The 17752-nt window shown below is 34.5% G+C and overlaps 1 protein-coding gene across 10 annotated transcripts in view; it reads left to right on the top strand.

Moving 5' to 3' along the window:
• Positions 1-17752, top strand: part of PKHD1 (PKHD1 ciliary IPT domain containing fibrocystin/polyductin) — a 405020-nt gene that overhangs the window by 352627 nt on the left and 34641 nt on the right. For 9 of the 10 annotated variants that reach the window (XM_036218764.1, XM_036218741.1, XM_036218730.1 and 6 more), the window contains one exon: positions 11111-12140. In XM_036218764.1, the coding sequence (XP_036074657.1) occupies positions 11111-12140 (1030 nt within the window). Of the gene's footprint in view, positions 1-11110; positions 12141-17752 lie in introns of those variants that run through there. The other variant, XM_016147309.2, reaches the window with a different exon arrangement.

Here is a 17752-nt window from a genome sequence, read left to right as displayed (position 1 = left end):
ACTGGCAGAGAGACTTGGCAAAAATAGTCCTGGTGGATTTTGAGTTTATTTGACTAATTCTTTCACCACTTGTCAAATGAAACTACTTTTGTTTAGGTAACACAACAAGCTGTTTCCTCTGCCATTTCTCCAGTGACTAGTACAGGCACTTGTGGCAAACACACATTACTGCTAACTGTTATGATGTTTGCTGTCAAATTCATTTATTTATACAACTGCTGTAAAAAGCCTGAGGCCCATAAGCAGCCATGAAAGATTTCAGAGTCATGGTGTGGGGTCATGAGAGGGAAAAAAAAAAAGTCTCCACTGGTTATGAGAAAGGAACTGACACAGGAAATGGTCACATATGGCGCCGATTTATTGTGTCCGGGGCTTCCCATTCAAATCTCATTACAGCCACAGCTCAGAGCTGGGCATGGCACACTCACATTCATTTTAGTTTTGGCATCCAGCAGAATTACTGCTGCAGCTTTCAACTGAGGGCTGGAGAGGTGATAAGTTTATCATTCTGAGGAAAGAGTGCGTCTGAATTGTATTCATAAGGAATGCTGTTCACTACCTCTGCCTTTAATCTAAGGCATGAACGTCACTTTCTTTAAAGCTGGCAGGCAAAAAAAAAAGAAACAGAATGGTGAAGAGAAAGGCTCGGATAAGATAGGAGAGTGTTACAAAAGGAATAAAGAAAAAAGTTAAGATTAGATGAAAGGAGAAACCATCTTGAATTTTACAGGTTTTTATTTATTTTTTTGATTAGTGGAAATTATGTGTCCTGCTTACAGATACATTGTATATTCGTGTAAACAGATACATGGTATGTATATATGTTTGTATGTCTCTGCATTCCCATATTATCTAAATATAGGGATCTTATGTCCACATTTTAGCATTTTCTTCACCTGCAACCTGTTTCTTTCAACATTGTTCCTTATGAATGCTGGCAACATTTACAGGTGACGTTTCAGGCTCCAAGGCGAATGTTACTAGTTTGAGATGAAGATAGTGCCAAAAAAGGCAAAAGGAGTGTGTGAAGTGTTCTAAAAAATATACTCCCTTTTTGATGATGGTGAGCACAACAGCTTATCTTTATTAGTATGTGTTTGTTCTCAACTCTGCCATAGATCATCTCCTTTAATCCTGTTCTTCAGCCTATGAATCAGGTACTTTTCTCAGCCCTTTTTACAAATGGGTTAACTGAGTCAAAGAGAGGATAAATAACTCGCCTGTGGTTTTGTAGCTAGAAAGGCAGAGTCAGGACACAATGCAAGTTCCTCTGACTGGAAAGCTTGCTCTCTCACCCCCTAAGCTATACTTCCTGAACTTGCATCTGCTTTGGCTGTTTTCAATGTACTATTCAGAGAATTAAAATCATAATTGAGACCATACCCATTGATGTTTGCAAGCCAAATCATAATACAACAAAATGACAAAAATACAAAAACACTTTCTAAGCCGCTCATTTCAAAAAAAATATAGATGATGATATATCAACATCGGAAAAAAATACAAAAGAATCTTCTGAAAGTTGTTTGAATACACGTTGATCATAAAGGTAAGTTCTTTTTTAATTTAAAAAAATAAAAAGGAAAAATGATTGATTCAGAAGTAGAGTCTATCTTACGCATATCTGAACTTCACTACCCGCCTCCCTCCACCGCATCTTCATTGTCATTGTATCACTTATTTTCATTGCCTGACCATTTTTTCCCCCTCAAAGTAATACTTTTATTAAAAGGGAACTAATATTTAAAAATACCAGGAGGACTTATTCAAGACAAAAAGGCCTTGCAGATGGCCTTACAGGCATCCTTCTTTCATGTAATGGTTGGTTTTATGTGGTTTTCCAGTTCTCTCAGATTAGTGTGGAAAGGTATTCCAAATTAATGGAATTAATTTGGACTCCCTTATTATCTTTCCGAAATATTACATAACTTGGAAAATAAACCCAAGTACAAGAACTTTGGTGAAATCGTTTATAAAAGTGTGACAAATCCCATAATCTCTTGTTCATGAAGTTCATCAACCCAATGTGCCTGCAGATGTATATATTCCTCGTCTAGCAGCTTCTTGGTCCTGTGCCGTATCTTCAGTCTTTTAGAGCTGTCTTCACACTTGGTCTCTCTTTTCTATCTTCTCTTGACTCCCAAGCCACTCACCACACAAGTCTCTAGCTTTTAGAGTGCTGTCTTCCTCATCGAGAATGAAACCAGAGAAGACTTTTCTCCTAAGTGCCACCATCTAGCATTACATAAAACGTATCCTGAAAATGCCTTAATTTTGAAGATTCAGGACTTAAACTTTGAATACATGTTAGACTTTTTCAACTAAATAAACTTTAAGTTTCTCAAATTATATCTTTGTATAGTACTACCACGTGTGTATAGGTATATATGCAAGCACGTATAACTTATCTCTTTTATAATGACTAGAACTATCACATATATTGTGGTCATTCAATTGATTTTAAAGACCTATAATTCTAGACTCCAAATTAACAAAGTGGTGTTTTCCGCCATCTATATGTAATCTATTATGCATGAGATTATCGTTCGATTTAACTTCACCTTACAAATATAACACATGCCCATTATTTTTGAAGTTATAAAAAATAATTTTTAGCTAGATTTTCCCATTCTAAAAAAGCAGACAGTTTTTCTCTATTATTTCTAAAGTGAACAAAATATACTTTCTTGAATATTTTCCCCCAAGATTTCAGTTACTCCCTTTGTGTATTTAGGAACATAGCTTTGAGACTTTGGAGTTTCACTTCCCATACCCTGAGGGGCTCTGACAACATATACGAATGGGGATAAATTCAACCTGTCTTCACTTCATTTGATCTGTGGCCATTTATATTTGTTAAATTAGAAATAATGAGGTGTAAATGTTGTTTGACAGAAAAGAATTGTAAATGATTTCTTTTCATTTCTGAAAATAAGGGAATGATTATATACTTTGTTTTTGTCAAAATCTCCTATACTTTACTGTACCATGAATTGTGAAATCATCACAAAATGGCTAAAAAATATAGTGAGGGAAATGGTGGTGTTAACCTCGAGGAAAAAAATCATTAATGTTGATGTATTTCATTCATTTTTAAACATATAAATTTTTCTTTTTTGTTGAAATGGGGAAGATGGAAGGATTCCATGTGCCTTTGAGTCAAACATTTATTTTAAAAATGCTTGTTTTCTTTACTTCTGATCCATCTTTCTAAATAAAGGATAAAAGTTGTTCCTTTTTCCTTTTCTTTTAATTTTTTATTTTCTAGCAAAGAAGACCCCTTTGGCATATTTCCTTTTCGAACGTGAAATGAGGTGGAAAATCCTCATTTCACGACAGGAAGGACAAATATTGACACAAAGTTAATATGTGTTAGAACCCTGGAAGCAACCTGAGTATAAATACACACGCTCACACGCTTACACATCTCTCCTCTTTCTCCTTCTCCACAAGACATACCTAACTCCCTTCCTTTTTTAGTTTCAGGTCTATGAGTCTCAATATAGTGGAAGGTGGGCATAGCATATTATATGTCTGGGCTGTTTTAGGATGTTGAAGTATACACAAAGCCAGTGCCCGTGTGTACATATGCACATACAAATGCAACCTGCATAATCTGATTTTCCCCACTTAGACAAGAGCTTCTGGATTCTATCACTGTTCTTGTCCACCTTGAATGCAATAGCATATGCTGAGCCAATACTCACTGGTCACTCAGCGTTCATTAAGTCCTGTCCACTCTTGCCTTTTTTGAGAGGAATGCCCTGGGGTGACTTGACGGCTGCCCCTGACAGGCTGTGTCACTTATCTATTCACATTGATTATGAAATTCAGCTGTGGCCAGACCTTGCTTTTTTCTCCTTCTTCTCTCAGCCTCTCTTACAAGCACCCCTGCCTGGATTTTCATGAGGAAATAATCAGATTAGGCCTTTCACGGTGAGTTCATATGGAGTTCTCTTTCTCCAGTGTGCTACTAACTGAATAAACGTGTCTAGTGGTAAATTGTAAATGACATTATGATTACCAAAGCCAGCATGGGTTTCATTTAAAAGTGATCAGAACTGCAGACCACAAAAATTGTGACTGGCAGATAAAGCCATGTGGAGAAGTGGGAAAAGGAAAGATGAAAACAAGTGAGAAAGATAATCATTACTCAGAAGAAAACCTTCTCCAAGTGAGAGAAGCAGGAAGGAAAGAAATCCAGAGGGAGGAAAGATAGAACGCTATTTAGAAGGGAAGCTAGACTGTCACTGTAGGCTTCTGCTAGCTGCGGCTGAGAGAGTGACCTATGATGCCTGTCTGGCTGTGCGCATAGCCCTCTCTTAATTAGTTAATGTGTGTTCTCTCCCACAATTAATAACTACACACCATTAGCAGCTCTGGAACCCCAATGCATTGCTTACATGTACTTTATTTTTGCTTCACACCAAAATTAAAATGCCAGAGTTAATTAACTCTGAAAATGAAATAGGAAAATAGATGGTAAGATACTGATAAACCACTGCGTCTCTTAGTTATTGGTAAATTCTGGAGAAATAAAAATAAAATTTCTCATTAATGAACACCAGGCTTCCAAGTTTGTCTATAAAACTGAATAATTAATGTTACTTGCTGATAATCTGTAGGCTATTGCCTTTGTTAACTTTGTGGCTGTATGTTTATATTTCTGGGATAGAATGCTAAAATATTTAAAAGGCCAAATGGTAATATAAAAAAGCATAAAAAAGTAAATAGAATCTTACCAAATATGTGATTAGACAACAAAAAATCTTTCCAGTTTTTTTTGTGCAGTGAGAATTCCTGATTATCATAGCACCTCACTCACTATTAATCATCACAGCTGACCCTACATCTAAATACAATCTAAAAATGAAGTTATTCAGATTACATTTTATTTTGCCAGAGGCATAGGTGGAAGTTTAAATGTATGCTTTTCTCTTTCTCATTACTATTACTAAGTAATTATGTAAGTCAAAATTTCTGTGAGTCAATTTTTCTATCTACGAACTAGGGATAGTTAAACTTGTCATTAAGAAATTTTAGGTAAAGGAAGTTAGGTGAGGAAGAAGTGAGGAAAGAAAAAAAGGAAGAAAGAAAGGAAAGGAGAGAGAGAGAAAGGAAGAAAAGAAGGAAGGAATGCAGGTGGTAATTATTAATCAAGTATTGGCTATTTTGTGCTGATTATTTTGGGGATCATTGTTTGTCATTCTAGACCGGTTGTTGCTGATAATGGGCTGGCTTCTTGAACTGGTCACTGTAGGTTGTGGGTCAGAGTTTTATTTTTATAGATGGTCTGGCCATTGTCTGTTTGCATGTTCAGACTTATTGCTCAACTCATCTTTGAAGCATCTCTGGGAGAATACCTGGACAGAGAAAGACCTAAATAAATGTTAGTTGGTATTATTTTTTTCAAGCATGCTTTTTTCTTTCTATCTTACCACTCACTGGCATAGTCATAGCATTGAAATTGTCATCACTATCCATTTTCAAAATAATAAATTCAAGTATTCTACTCTTAGACAATGACCGATGTCTTTCTAGCTCACTTATTGAAGAACCCTTTTCTCGTGGCATTAAATCCATTGTCACATGCCTTTATTTGACATATATAGGCACCCCTACCTTCATTTCCCTTCTTATACAGCTCAGGTGTGCTATGCTTCATTATAACTAGTTATTTGCAAAAACTTTTAATAACTGTGACCCTCCATCTCTTATCAATAATAGGCAGAAACCCAGCCTTCGGTGAACTCAGCCAACTTATTTCTCCATGCCATCTTACTAGGAACATCCAAGGCATTTGTTCTTTCTTCTAGTCTTCACAACACAAACTGCCTTAGGTTTCAGGGAAGGTGAAGGTGATTAAGTTCAGGTTTCAAGGTTCTTGCTTACATGAGCCACTTGCAAGACTCCAAAAGGAATTCTAGCAATATGTTTGCATGGCCCTATGTTTTCGTAAAATTTGCAAAATTGAGATAGTTTAACTAAAATTTAAAACAACACTCTTACCACTCTAAATTCTCCTTCATTGTAAGTACTACGAGTTTGGGTGATAATGGAGTAGCCACAGATATTTTTAGGATTCAGCTAAGGGAAAGTTGAGTTGGACAAACATTTGATGTAGGTTTAATAGGGTATGGTTTTTCTATATCAAGTTCTTACTGATCATTCATGTCAACTTACCACGATGTGGCATACAGGAGCCAGACCCTAGTTCACACCTTAATGTGAATGCATCCTAAGTCATGAGAAGAAAGTAAGAGGTATAGAAATATGTTTTAAAGTGACACTATTATAAAAGTTACTTTGTGAAAATGTATTCAAATATTATAGCTCATATATGAGAAAAACTTTCTTTGAAATTTCTCACATTTGACAATAATTCTAAACATTTATATATTACCAATTATGAGTTGCAAAGCTGAAAGCATTTCTTCTCAACTACCATGATAGAAAACAATGTCAATAATTCAGGCTAAAGAAACGACTGAGTTATCTTTCTATTCCCTCTATATATAATACATCGTTTTCATATAAAGAAGCTCTACAAAAATGTGCAACAAAAATATAATAAAAAAGTAATACAAAGGTGTGTTGAGTAGTTAATACTACTTTTACCTAGATTTTTATCATGTTTATGGTGTTTAGAGGTTTAAATTTATATCTGAGTTGTGATTTTTTTCTCACATTGATTTTCACTTACCCTTATTTCCAATTTTGAATTCATAATTTTATATTCATTTTATAGAAAGTTTCCCAAACATTGCACAAGCACTAAAATCAAGAATGACAGGGTTCACCCCTCTTGCACAATGACAATTTCACACCATTTTCCCGATCTACAAACATTCCACCCATCCTCTCTCCCCTCTTTCTGACCCCTAACACATACCCTCATAATTGACTTTCAATTGATGACCTTGTTTTGTCTCACATGTCCCAGCAGCTAAGTCTGCCTTCTATCTCTCAGTCACTTTCACCTGCGCAAACACTTTCTGTCTTTTCTGCTCATTGAGAGATGTTCTCTTGATCTATCAAATTTAACCTGCTTTTAAAGGGCTCTGGACCCTGTTTTCTCATAATCACTCAAAGAGTTTACTTTGTCATTCATCTACTTCCTCCAATGTCAGTGTCTTCCTTTCTATGGCTTCTGTCTTATCTGCAAAACTTTAGCTTGTCTAAATAAAACCATTTGACTTTTTTTCTGGTACATTTTATGAGGCTCTGAATTATCATAGTTGTGCATTAGCTGCTTTTTGCAATCTCATCTTGAGTGCCAGACTGATTTACTTCAATTAATTTTATTAACTATTCATTATTTTGAAAGATTCTACTTTTCAGCCCACATAGGGCATGTTCTTTGTATAAATAAGATCCTTGTCAAACTCTAAGGTAGAAATTCCTATTAGAATAAGCCTGTACTGCCAGAGACAACTATATAATTGTTTAGTGGAATGATTATTTTTTGTCTGTTTTAACTTACTTTAAGAACAAAGGATTTTCTAGTTAACTATAATAATGTATCCACAATACAAATCATATTCTTCCCCAGTTGGTAAATGCTATTTCTATGCAACTTTTTGTCATTTACAAAGAGGTTGGAACAGCCCCATCTTAATCATTAATCCTAATCATAAATTAAGAATAAAAACAATGCATTTAATTGATATTACACTGAAATTAGGAAGGTAACTGGCTAAGTTTAAACAAGCAAGTAAGTGTCACATGTTTGAGTAGCTGTATGTGCTTGGCATTTAATCCCCAATCATGTCACAATTCTTAATAATAGCAGAAAGACTGCTCCCTCCTTATCATTGAAGAGAGAAGTGATTTATTTAGTAACAAAATCTTCTTACTGTTAGCAGGTTTAACATACACAAGGAATCCCAATAAATGTTTATTGAATTCCTTGCTTCAGCTTCTAGGGTTTATAATTTAACACAAACCAAATTGCAATGGGTTATAAAGATTGAACAGTGACTTTTCATACTGTATCACTTTGTTTCTGAGCTTGCTCATGGACATTGGAGCTGAGTCATAGACCTTCCAGGATGTACATATGCTTTACAACACACTGAGCAGAGATTGTGCCTTCTCAAACTCAAACATTCAAACTTTCTCTGATCCTTCCTGTTTCGAGCCCTTCTCCCTTCTTCTATTCTCCCTGTAGAGATCCTGCCTCTAGTCCAGGTAGTCAGTCATATTCTGCTCCACACAGTGTCACTGTTGACTGAAGGAATCAGGATTTTTGAATCCTGAGGATAGAGATGGCTTGGGGGTCCAGCCTTTGTAGTGGACTAGCTTCTGGGAGAAATATCTGAAGATAAATAGATAAATTGCAAGAACTCTATCACTAGACCATTTTGAAGGTATACCTTCTACTAGGATAGTTCTTATACCCATTACTCCAAAAGAATATTTGAATAACATTATAAATGGTCCATTTTTATGTTAGCCTTATAAAGCACTTGCCATCAGGAATGAAAGTATAGAAAGAAGATTCATAATCCTACATGAGTATTTATTTAATGAATTAATAAATTAGTTAAGAATAAAATGTTTTGTCACAACAGAATCTTTTTTTGTGAACAATTATGTGATTCAAGAACAAAAGAAAATTTATAAAATGTAGTTAACCATAATTTTAATCTTAAGGTCTCATGTAAAATAGCTGAATTTCTCACAGTATTGAGTTACCATATTAATATCAATTTAGGGGACAATTCTCATAATAAATTTTTGTAGTACATTCTATTATTATTATTGCGATTGGTTAGTTTATTAGCTCAAGCCATAGAATAATAATCTTATAACTAGACATCTGGCAAGAATAGATAAAAACTATTCGAAGAATAGGAATTTCGAAAAGAACATTACATATTAATCAACTAGTACATATAAATGAGCATCTATTGTGTTTGAGGTAGTGTGTTAAGCCCTGCCATATTTAAATTAAGTAATTTAAATATGAGATATAGTCCCTAGCCTTGAGAAATAACCCCTTAAGGACACTGATACCTACTAAGTTTATATAATTTATTAAAGTATATATAGTTGCTTAGTAGCAGAGAATGACCAAGAATCATATTAACTAAGAGAAAAATTATTTCACTTAGGGACAGTTCCAAGAATTTAGCAATCTGTAGAGGTTACTTTAAAAGATATATATCTCCCAAATGAGAAACAGGAAGAACAAGTCAGCCATCTATAAAACTGCGTGGAATATAAATGATTAATCAATGGCATCGACATAGCTGGGAAAGAAATGTGTACAAAGGAGAGTGAGCTGTAGAGTTTAGAAAAGGGGAACTATCTCATTTGAAAAGTATATACTACCTGTGGTAGAGATTGGTGCATCAGGGACTAAAGCACAATTTCCATGGCTATTAAGATCATGCAATTCATTCCCTTCATACTGGTTCTATGCCTTTGAAGACAATGCTTGATTTAACATTAATATTTTCATACTGTAGGACCATAGGGAGAAAACACTATGTAAAAGTGAGCATTCTTTTGTATTCGATAATTAAATCTCTTTAAATTAATAATTTAATATTCAATTTGGTGAATTCAATTTCTTTAAGAGAAATTCAATTTTTCTGTTTTATCTCATGTCAGTTTTCAAGGAATTTGTCTATGTCATCTAAGTTGTGAAATTTATTGACATAAAGTTTGTTTGTATTATTAGTCTCTTAATCTTTGTCCATTGTATCTGTAGTAATAATCCTTTTATTCCTGAAACTGGAGATTTTTGCTCTTTCTTTGTATTTCGAGCAGTCTAGGTATTTTGTAGGTATTTTTCAAAAGTAAAATTTTAGCTTTGTTCACTTTCTCTGCTTTTTTTTTTTTTGCTGTTACATTATTTATTTTATATTACATTCAGTTTGCTTTGCTCTTTTTCTAAATATGTAAAGTAGTGCCATAGGCATTGTTTTTAGACAATTCTTCTTTTTGTAATATAAGCACTTAACATTATCAATTTTCTTCGAAACACTGTTTTCACTATGTCCCATCAATTTTGATATGCTAAAATTTTATCATTCAGTTTAAAATGTTTTACAACTTCCCTTGAACTTTTCACCACTGTTGTTGTTCTATTATTGCGAGGTACCAGTAAACCTTATGTTGTACTCCTGAAGCAATATTTTGGTAATGAAATGTATTGCAATCCTAGGCGGCATTGGCACAAATTTCTAATAACATCATATGGAAGAAGGATGTAGGAGGAGGCTGGATCATGCTCAAATGTAGTACATCCTGCATTAGCAATAATTTGATTTTGGGGGGATGCGGGTTCCAATTCTTAGGTTGCTTTGATGAACTTGCACTAAGGAAAGTTAAGATTTCTAGACAACAACATAAGACAATTTTGTAAATATCAATTTAAAATCAAAAGAACTCTTTCTTTGTTTTAAGATAAAATATCCCTGTGGATTCAGAACAAACTACTCTAGGTTCATAGGAGGATTAGGAGTGGTGAGAATGATGGTTAATGCTGTCTTCAAATGTTTTCATTAGCCTCAATTATCCTCATCTTGAACTCTATTTAATGTCAATACTCCCCAAATTATTGCTTTTTTCCCTCTTGTATTATTTTACTCTTCATTTAGAAACAAAGAAAGTATGAGAAAATTATATAGTCTGACACCCAAACTCTTTAAAAATCTGGTCACAATATACCTCTTCAATTTTAATATGCCTCCATAAATTCTCTGTTTCAGCCCCCTTATTCTACTTCTTTTCCCATTGACTCGACTATTTATCTCATTCTCTCCTATTTTTTCTCTTTATGGAAGCTTTAGTGATTATTTCTTTTATCTTAATTGTTTTATTTATTCAACTGCTTTTACACTTAGCTACTACAACCATTATTAACTTTAAATAACATATTATGTAATATATACTTTTAAACTATATTAAATAGCTGTAATTTTAATGTATGTGGGTTTTATATTTTGCCCAAGACTTCTTTGCATTCTCAGTATCTAGCATACTCAAATATTCAATAAATGTTTCATGAGGTTACAGATGACGATGGAAGTGATGGATTGCAAATGACCTTTGAGAGATTATGGTTCATGTCACTTGTTTATTTTCATTTATTTTATAGGCACATTTAGAGAAGAGCAGAAATGCGCATACCGATCCCTGATACAAGGCTACATCTGCAAACAGACTGACCACGTGATCTTAATTCTTGACAACGATGATGCCACGTGGGCAACGCGGAAGATATATCCCGTTGTGTCTGTGACTGGTGGTTTTGTTGATACCTTTAGTAGTGTATCAACACTACTAAATGCCAATAATGTCAATACTCCCTGCTTTACTTCAGGATCTATTTTCTATTCCATTTTACCCACCAGAGAAATCACCAAGGTCTGCTTTGTGGATCAGACTCCTCAAGTTCTGCGTTTTTTTCTACTGGGGAATAAAAGTACCTCCAAGCTTCTCTTAGCTGTATTCTACCATGAACTCCAGAGCCCCCATGTTTTTTTAGGGGAAAGTTTTATTCCACCAACTCCAGTTCAATCAATTTCCTCATTGCTGAATGAGTCTATTGGTTCCAACTATTTCAGCATCATGGAGAATATCTTGTATGTTGTTCTACAAGGAGAGAAGCCCATTGAAATACACTCAGGTGTTTCTATTCATTTGGCCCTCACTGTGATGTTTCCAGTCCTAGAAAAGGGTTGGGAAATCATGATCCTTGAAAGACTAACTGACTTCTTGCAGGTTACCCAAGACAAAATCAGGTTTATTCATGACATGCCTGGCAACGAAGCAACCTTAAAGGCTATTGCTGACTACAGAGCAAAGAGAAAGCGCAATTGCCCAACTGTTCCTTGTGCCAGTCATTATAGAGTTGGTCAACGAAGACCTCTTATGATGGAAATGAGCTCATATAGGTTTCCAGCACCAACCAGCATGGAAACTGTCTCAAAAGTACTGGTCCTTGAAATTGGTGATCTGCCAACAGTAAGGAGCACAGGCCTGATTCCATCTTTATCAAGTAACGAATTACAAAATTTGGCTCACCAGATTATCACTGCTCAACAGACTGGAGTACTAGAGAATGTTCTGAATATGACTGTTGGGGCCTTACTGGTGACTCAGTCAAAGGGAGTCACTGGCTATAGGTAAGTGCTAATTATAATAATATCCAAATTAGGACTGATTTCTTGGGCATGTATTGCATATCTCAGTCTACTTACACTGAATCACGTAACCTTTTTGCTTCTTTTTCTTTTAATTAATTATTTTTTATGGTGACATTGGTTAACAAAATCCAAAAAGTTTCAGCTGTACACTTTAACAATAAGGCATATATATATTTATACTGTATTTCACCTACCTTTCTGCTTTTTAGATAAGAATAAAAACTTAAAGAATCATTTCTAGACTTAAATTCTCAATTTTAAAACTCTTTATTAAATCTATATTTTTCATGATTATTCTATATTCTGGGTTGTAAAAGACATTATATTTTGGTACCTTAATGTGAAAAGCACATAGGAAGAGATTATTCTAAAGCAACTTATTTTCAGTTCATTTGTTCATTCATCTATTTATGTAATGAATTTAAGCAGTGGGTTAGAGTCTAAGGTTACCAAGGCAAAATAAATATGAACATAGCATCACCTATTACAATTCCATAGAGCTACGAGCTAAAACTTGAGTACCGAGGAGATGATAATAACTCTGCTTATAAGAACTGGGGAATGGACTTATAGTTAGCAACATTTTGGAGGGATGACCAGGAGTTTACTAGGCTAAAACAGTGACCCTGGTTGGGTTTTATTTAACCCAGTATCGTAAAGTTCTGAAAGGACACCTTTGTCAAATTGTGTGAGGCAGGAGCATCACTGCTGTGTTTGTGGCACAGACCTGCATAGGATCTGTGATATACTTTGTGCTATGTTGTTCTGACTCTACAGACTTGTATTTTGAAGTTCTCCACTAGATTTCTGTTCTGTACACATTTCAGAAGTAAATTCACCTGAATGTTTCCCTGAGCTTAGTAAATGAAGTATGTGCAGAATACATTAAGGAAAGGCAAGTGTAAATTACTTTCAATTTTATAGACTATGTTAGCCAAAGGATGAATTGACTAGCCCACATTCATCTAAGGCATCTGCCATGAAGTCAGGATCATTAGAGTCCCAAGGTCCAATTTTTAGTAGGTACAAAAGAACCAAAAATGAAACCGCAGACTGAGAGACAATATGAACTTGTCATAATGCTTAGAAAACATCTATAAAACTAACCGCCTCACAGATACATGCTGCTGGGTTGCAGAGGGCTCAAGATGGGTAACCATGGATGTTTCCTATAAACTTGTCACCACCACATGCACATTTTGAGATGATATTGGGTTCCTGAAATAGGTAAAATATTTAGATTCTGAGTTATATTACTCACTGAAATTTTAGAGCATTAATACTCTTTTAGATTATTCTGTTATTACTGCTTTTTCATCTTATATGTAGTAGTGTTAATAAATGAGCAATTAATATTTAATGAGTATTAAATACTTCTGTACAACCATCTTCAATGGATGTAGAATTCACTGTAAAATAAAACGCAAAGCAAAAAGTGATACCTTCACATTTTGAAGCATATTCAACTATTACATTGATTGCCTTTTTCTACACAGAGCAACATACCAATATGGAAGCTTAGCTAGTATTTTTGTATTAAATTTTATCTGTCTTTGCAATGGAGATAGGTGTTTCTCTTTCCTACAATACATTAATATGTATGGAAGATATGAAAAGAAAACAAGCAATTTTTTTTTCTGAATTTGGGTCCATTTGAAGAGTTTTGAGAATTGTTAGCTTAGAATTAAAACATATTCCTAGTTGCATGATTGCTCAGAATTTATTAGATCTTGGATATTTTTACCAACCATCGAACCTTCACCATGCTATTGATATTGTTGTGATGTTATTGATGTTATGCATGATAATATAAGAATCAGGAATCTGAAAGAATTATGCTAATGTATTTTAGTTTATGTTTAAATATATTTTCTATCCTTTAGCACAATTTCATTTCTATCTCACTGAGTACTTTTAAGTATATTATATGTATGAGTGACCAGGTACATTGATTTTCTTTGAGAATGTGTTATATCCCTTGTTTCTCTCAATTCCTTTAGTATTTTAAGATAAATTTTCTAGACATAAGGCAAAAAAGCAAATCTTCTAAAGATAAGGAAAGGCTGCTTCTTAAGTATATCTAAATAAATCTCCACAGAATGAGAAATGCCATGTCCTAAGGGATTGAGTGAGAATTAACAAGGTTTCTCATGGTCCTAAGAATGCACAGTATGCTAAACAACCCTGAAGCCCCATGCAGGCCCTAAGGCCAGTTCAGTTCTTTCAATTTTGATCAGTGTCAGCTGGGACTTCCACTGAACTCACTCAGGAGCCATTGACAAGCTAATGAATTGACCCCGAGACAGCAGAAATTAGTCTAGGACACAGACCTTACCGTGAAAAGCACCAAGGATGTTCTTGAGAGGTTCACTCATTAATTTAATGGGATTGTATGCATTTCAACAAACTGGGGCCATATTGGGCATTTATTATTCAAGGGGAGTACTCCCTGCTTTCAAAAAGGTACCAACTTCTGCTTTGCGGGAAGAAATAGGATGCTATCTTTTTTTAATTAAAAAATGTAGTTGATTGGTCTCTCCTGGTCTCTATCCTCTTCTATAGGCATCTGGATTTAAGCTTTCTCCCTTGACTAAGTCACTTCTATGGACCTGTTTTCCAAAACTTTGTTGACCTTTGTTGTCAGTTGTTTTTTCCTCTCTTGCCCCCTTTACATTGTTAATTTACACTCTTTGTATTAATTTTTATTCTTTTAAGTAATTACAATGTAGTAGAGGGAACAGAAACAAACATATGTTCAATATGCCCTTTTAAACAGGGGCTTCCCCATAGGAGTTTTATTTCTATATTTTGTCTTTTGTCTGAAATCCTAGCAGGACATAATTTATATTATTTCCCCTCTTTTAGTAGAACCTTGATTTTGGCTCTCAAGTTTCTTTCTCTCCTTTTTCTTCTTCTCTCTCCTTTTCTCCTGCATCGTTAAACTAATAATAATATTCTTTGTCATACAGTAACATCAAATATATTTGTATTTTTATGGAAGTTTAGCTATTGAAATGCCAAAGCTATTTGTGGTTGGCAGAATTTCTAAAATGACCTCCCAAAGATGTGTTGTCCTAATCCCAGGAACCTATGAATATGATTAGATAGCTCTTTTATTCATACTCATTGTTATATGGCATAGTTAACATTAAGATAGTATATCCAGAATGATCAAAGTGGGCCTAATTAAGAACATATAAGCCCTTAAAAGAGGAGAGCTTTCTCCTACTGTGGCTAAAGAAGAAGGCAGAAAGGAAAAGTAGAGAGATTTAAGGTGTAAGAAGGACTTGAAGTGTCACTGCTTTTAAGATGGAAGGGACTACATGAGATAAAAAGTAGGTGGACTCTATGAATAGGGAGTGGACATCACCTGACAGCCAACAAGAAAACTGGTCCTTAATTCTACAGGTAGAAGGAACTAAACTCTACCAACAATCTGAATGGACTTAAGGTGGCTTTTTTTCAAGAGCCTTCAACTAAGTACTGAACTCATCAAAGCCTGTCTGGACTCTTGACCCACAACCTGAAGACAATAAATTTGTATTATTTTAAGCCACTAAGTTTGTGGTAATTTGTTATGCAGCAATAAAAACTAATATGCTATCTCACAGAAACCTCTGTGTCTATGACATCAACATGATCTTTGGGCCCTGGAAATGGTTATAATGAGGGTGAGCATGACACTACAGGAGTGTATACCTGTGTATTTTTGTACTGTCACATGAGTAGCCTTTTAAGTGTAAGGAGCTCCTTATTCTGTGTAAGGAACACCCTATCAAGCTGACTTAAAACAGAGAAGAAAACTGTGAGAAACAATTGGTGAAAGGAATCCACTGGTGCTCAGTCTCACTTAGCATCTTCTCTCGTGTAACCTCTCCATACCAACCCCCCCCCCCCCCACACACACACCCGTGCCAGGCACCTACTTCCTAGGAAATAACTGTTTGAAGTAGCAAGGACACTGTCAACAAGGGAAGATATTCTTCCGAAGACTGGCAGAATACTCATCCTGGAAGAGATTTCTATACTGCCAGCTAATCTCTTTTCTCTCTCATGGCAAAACCACAGCTTTGCTGTTAAAGAATATTTCTGTACCATTTCTTCTTTTCACTACAATACAAATTCACTATTCTGTCAAGTTAAGTGGATGGCAAAATTGTCATAATGGCATTTCACAAATGTGGCTTTGTGGGAAAATGAGATGCTCTGCATAGGCAAGCTTTCCATTTAATTAAAAATTGGTCATTTTATAACTATTTTTTAAAAGCTCTTATCTCTTAAACTTAAAAAAAACATGTTATTCAGCCTTATTAAATGGGAAATAATGTACAGCATTCACATTTTTATTGATGATTCATGATCATCATTAAAACTATCGTTTGTTTCATAGCCATGTTTCTGCAGCAATGCCCTTAGAGACTATTGTTCTTCAGCTAAATGGCCCCAGACCACTAAATCTTTGATTCTTCTTCACAGTTAATATTTTTTTCTGCTATTTTCCTTATAAACAGGATGTTAATTGTGATCCATTGCTGTTGTTGACATATTTGCATCCAGCAGTTTCTCACTTACATATATACGTAGTTCTAATTACAAAATTGAACCATCCTGCCTTAAAATGAAGTAATTTATGTATATTTGTACAGATGGTTAAGTTGTAAGTAAATAGAATACTTATGAAAGCTTACATTTCAAAGTTTTATATTTCCCAAACATTAACTGAACAACTATTATGTCCAAAAATTATATGGCTCATACGAAAATCTGCAGATTTTAAAATTAATGGATAAGCAAAACAAACATTTATGCAACTATTTAATGAGTGTTTTATTAAATCTCATTATTCTACATCTATTTAAAAATATCTTTAATTCAATATGAACCCACTTAATCATTAATTTAGTTTTTTTTTTAATTTACAAGTATATTTTTATCTTTATAATATTTAATAGGTGGTCAAGGCTTCAACTTGCTATTATGTTCCCAAGAGTACCTAAGCACAGTGCCATGTAAAGTAAATGATCATTAAATGTTATTTGCAAATATCGAAATGTAACCTCCTTGGCTTCTCTGCTATTCCAATATTCCTGTGTAACCAATCCTGATTTAAATCTCTTTCATTAAAGAAATCTTGAGTGATTTCTCTTTTCCTGGTCATACTTTGACTGCATAGCACTCCAACACAAATAGGAAGTTTTGAATATTTTGTGTATGATCTAAAAAATATATTCAGAGTTGCTATGATTTCACATTCATGATAGATTTATTATAAAATATATTTTAAGTGATTTACTAACTAAAATACTTAGATTTTAACTCTGAGCTGACTTCGTTGTAATATGTGCCATGTTTACTCTGTATTTATATGCTCCTGGCATACTCCAACCTATACCTAGGGTTACTCAACTCTCAATGTGAAATCAATAGTTTCAAAGAATCTTAAGAGTTTAATAATAAGTATTAGAACAGAACAATAAAGTATTGAAGAGTGTACTAGAACCTACAGTTGGCCAGGCCAAGAAAGGTTGTAGCTTTCTAGAGGTATTTAGTGACCTAGCAGCTGAAGAGGTGCATAGTGGGTACTGATTTGT

The sequence above is a fragment of the Rousettus aegyptiacus genome, unplaced genomic scaffold (assembly GCF_014176215.1).
Source record: "Rousettus aegyptiacus isolate mRouAeg1 unplaced genomic scaffold, mRouAeg1.p scaffold_m13_p_1, whole genome shotgun sequence".
Lineage (NCBI taxonomy): Eukaryota > Metazoa > Chordata > Mammalia > Chiroptera > Pteropodidae > Rousettus > Rousettus aegyptiacus.
The sequence above is the reverse complement of the archived record's forward strand: the minus strand, read 5'-3'. Positions and strand labels throughout refer to the sequence as shown.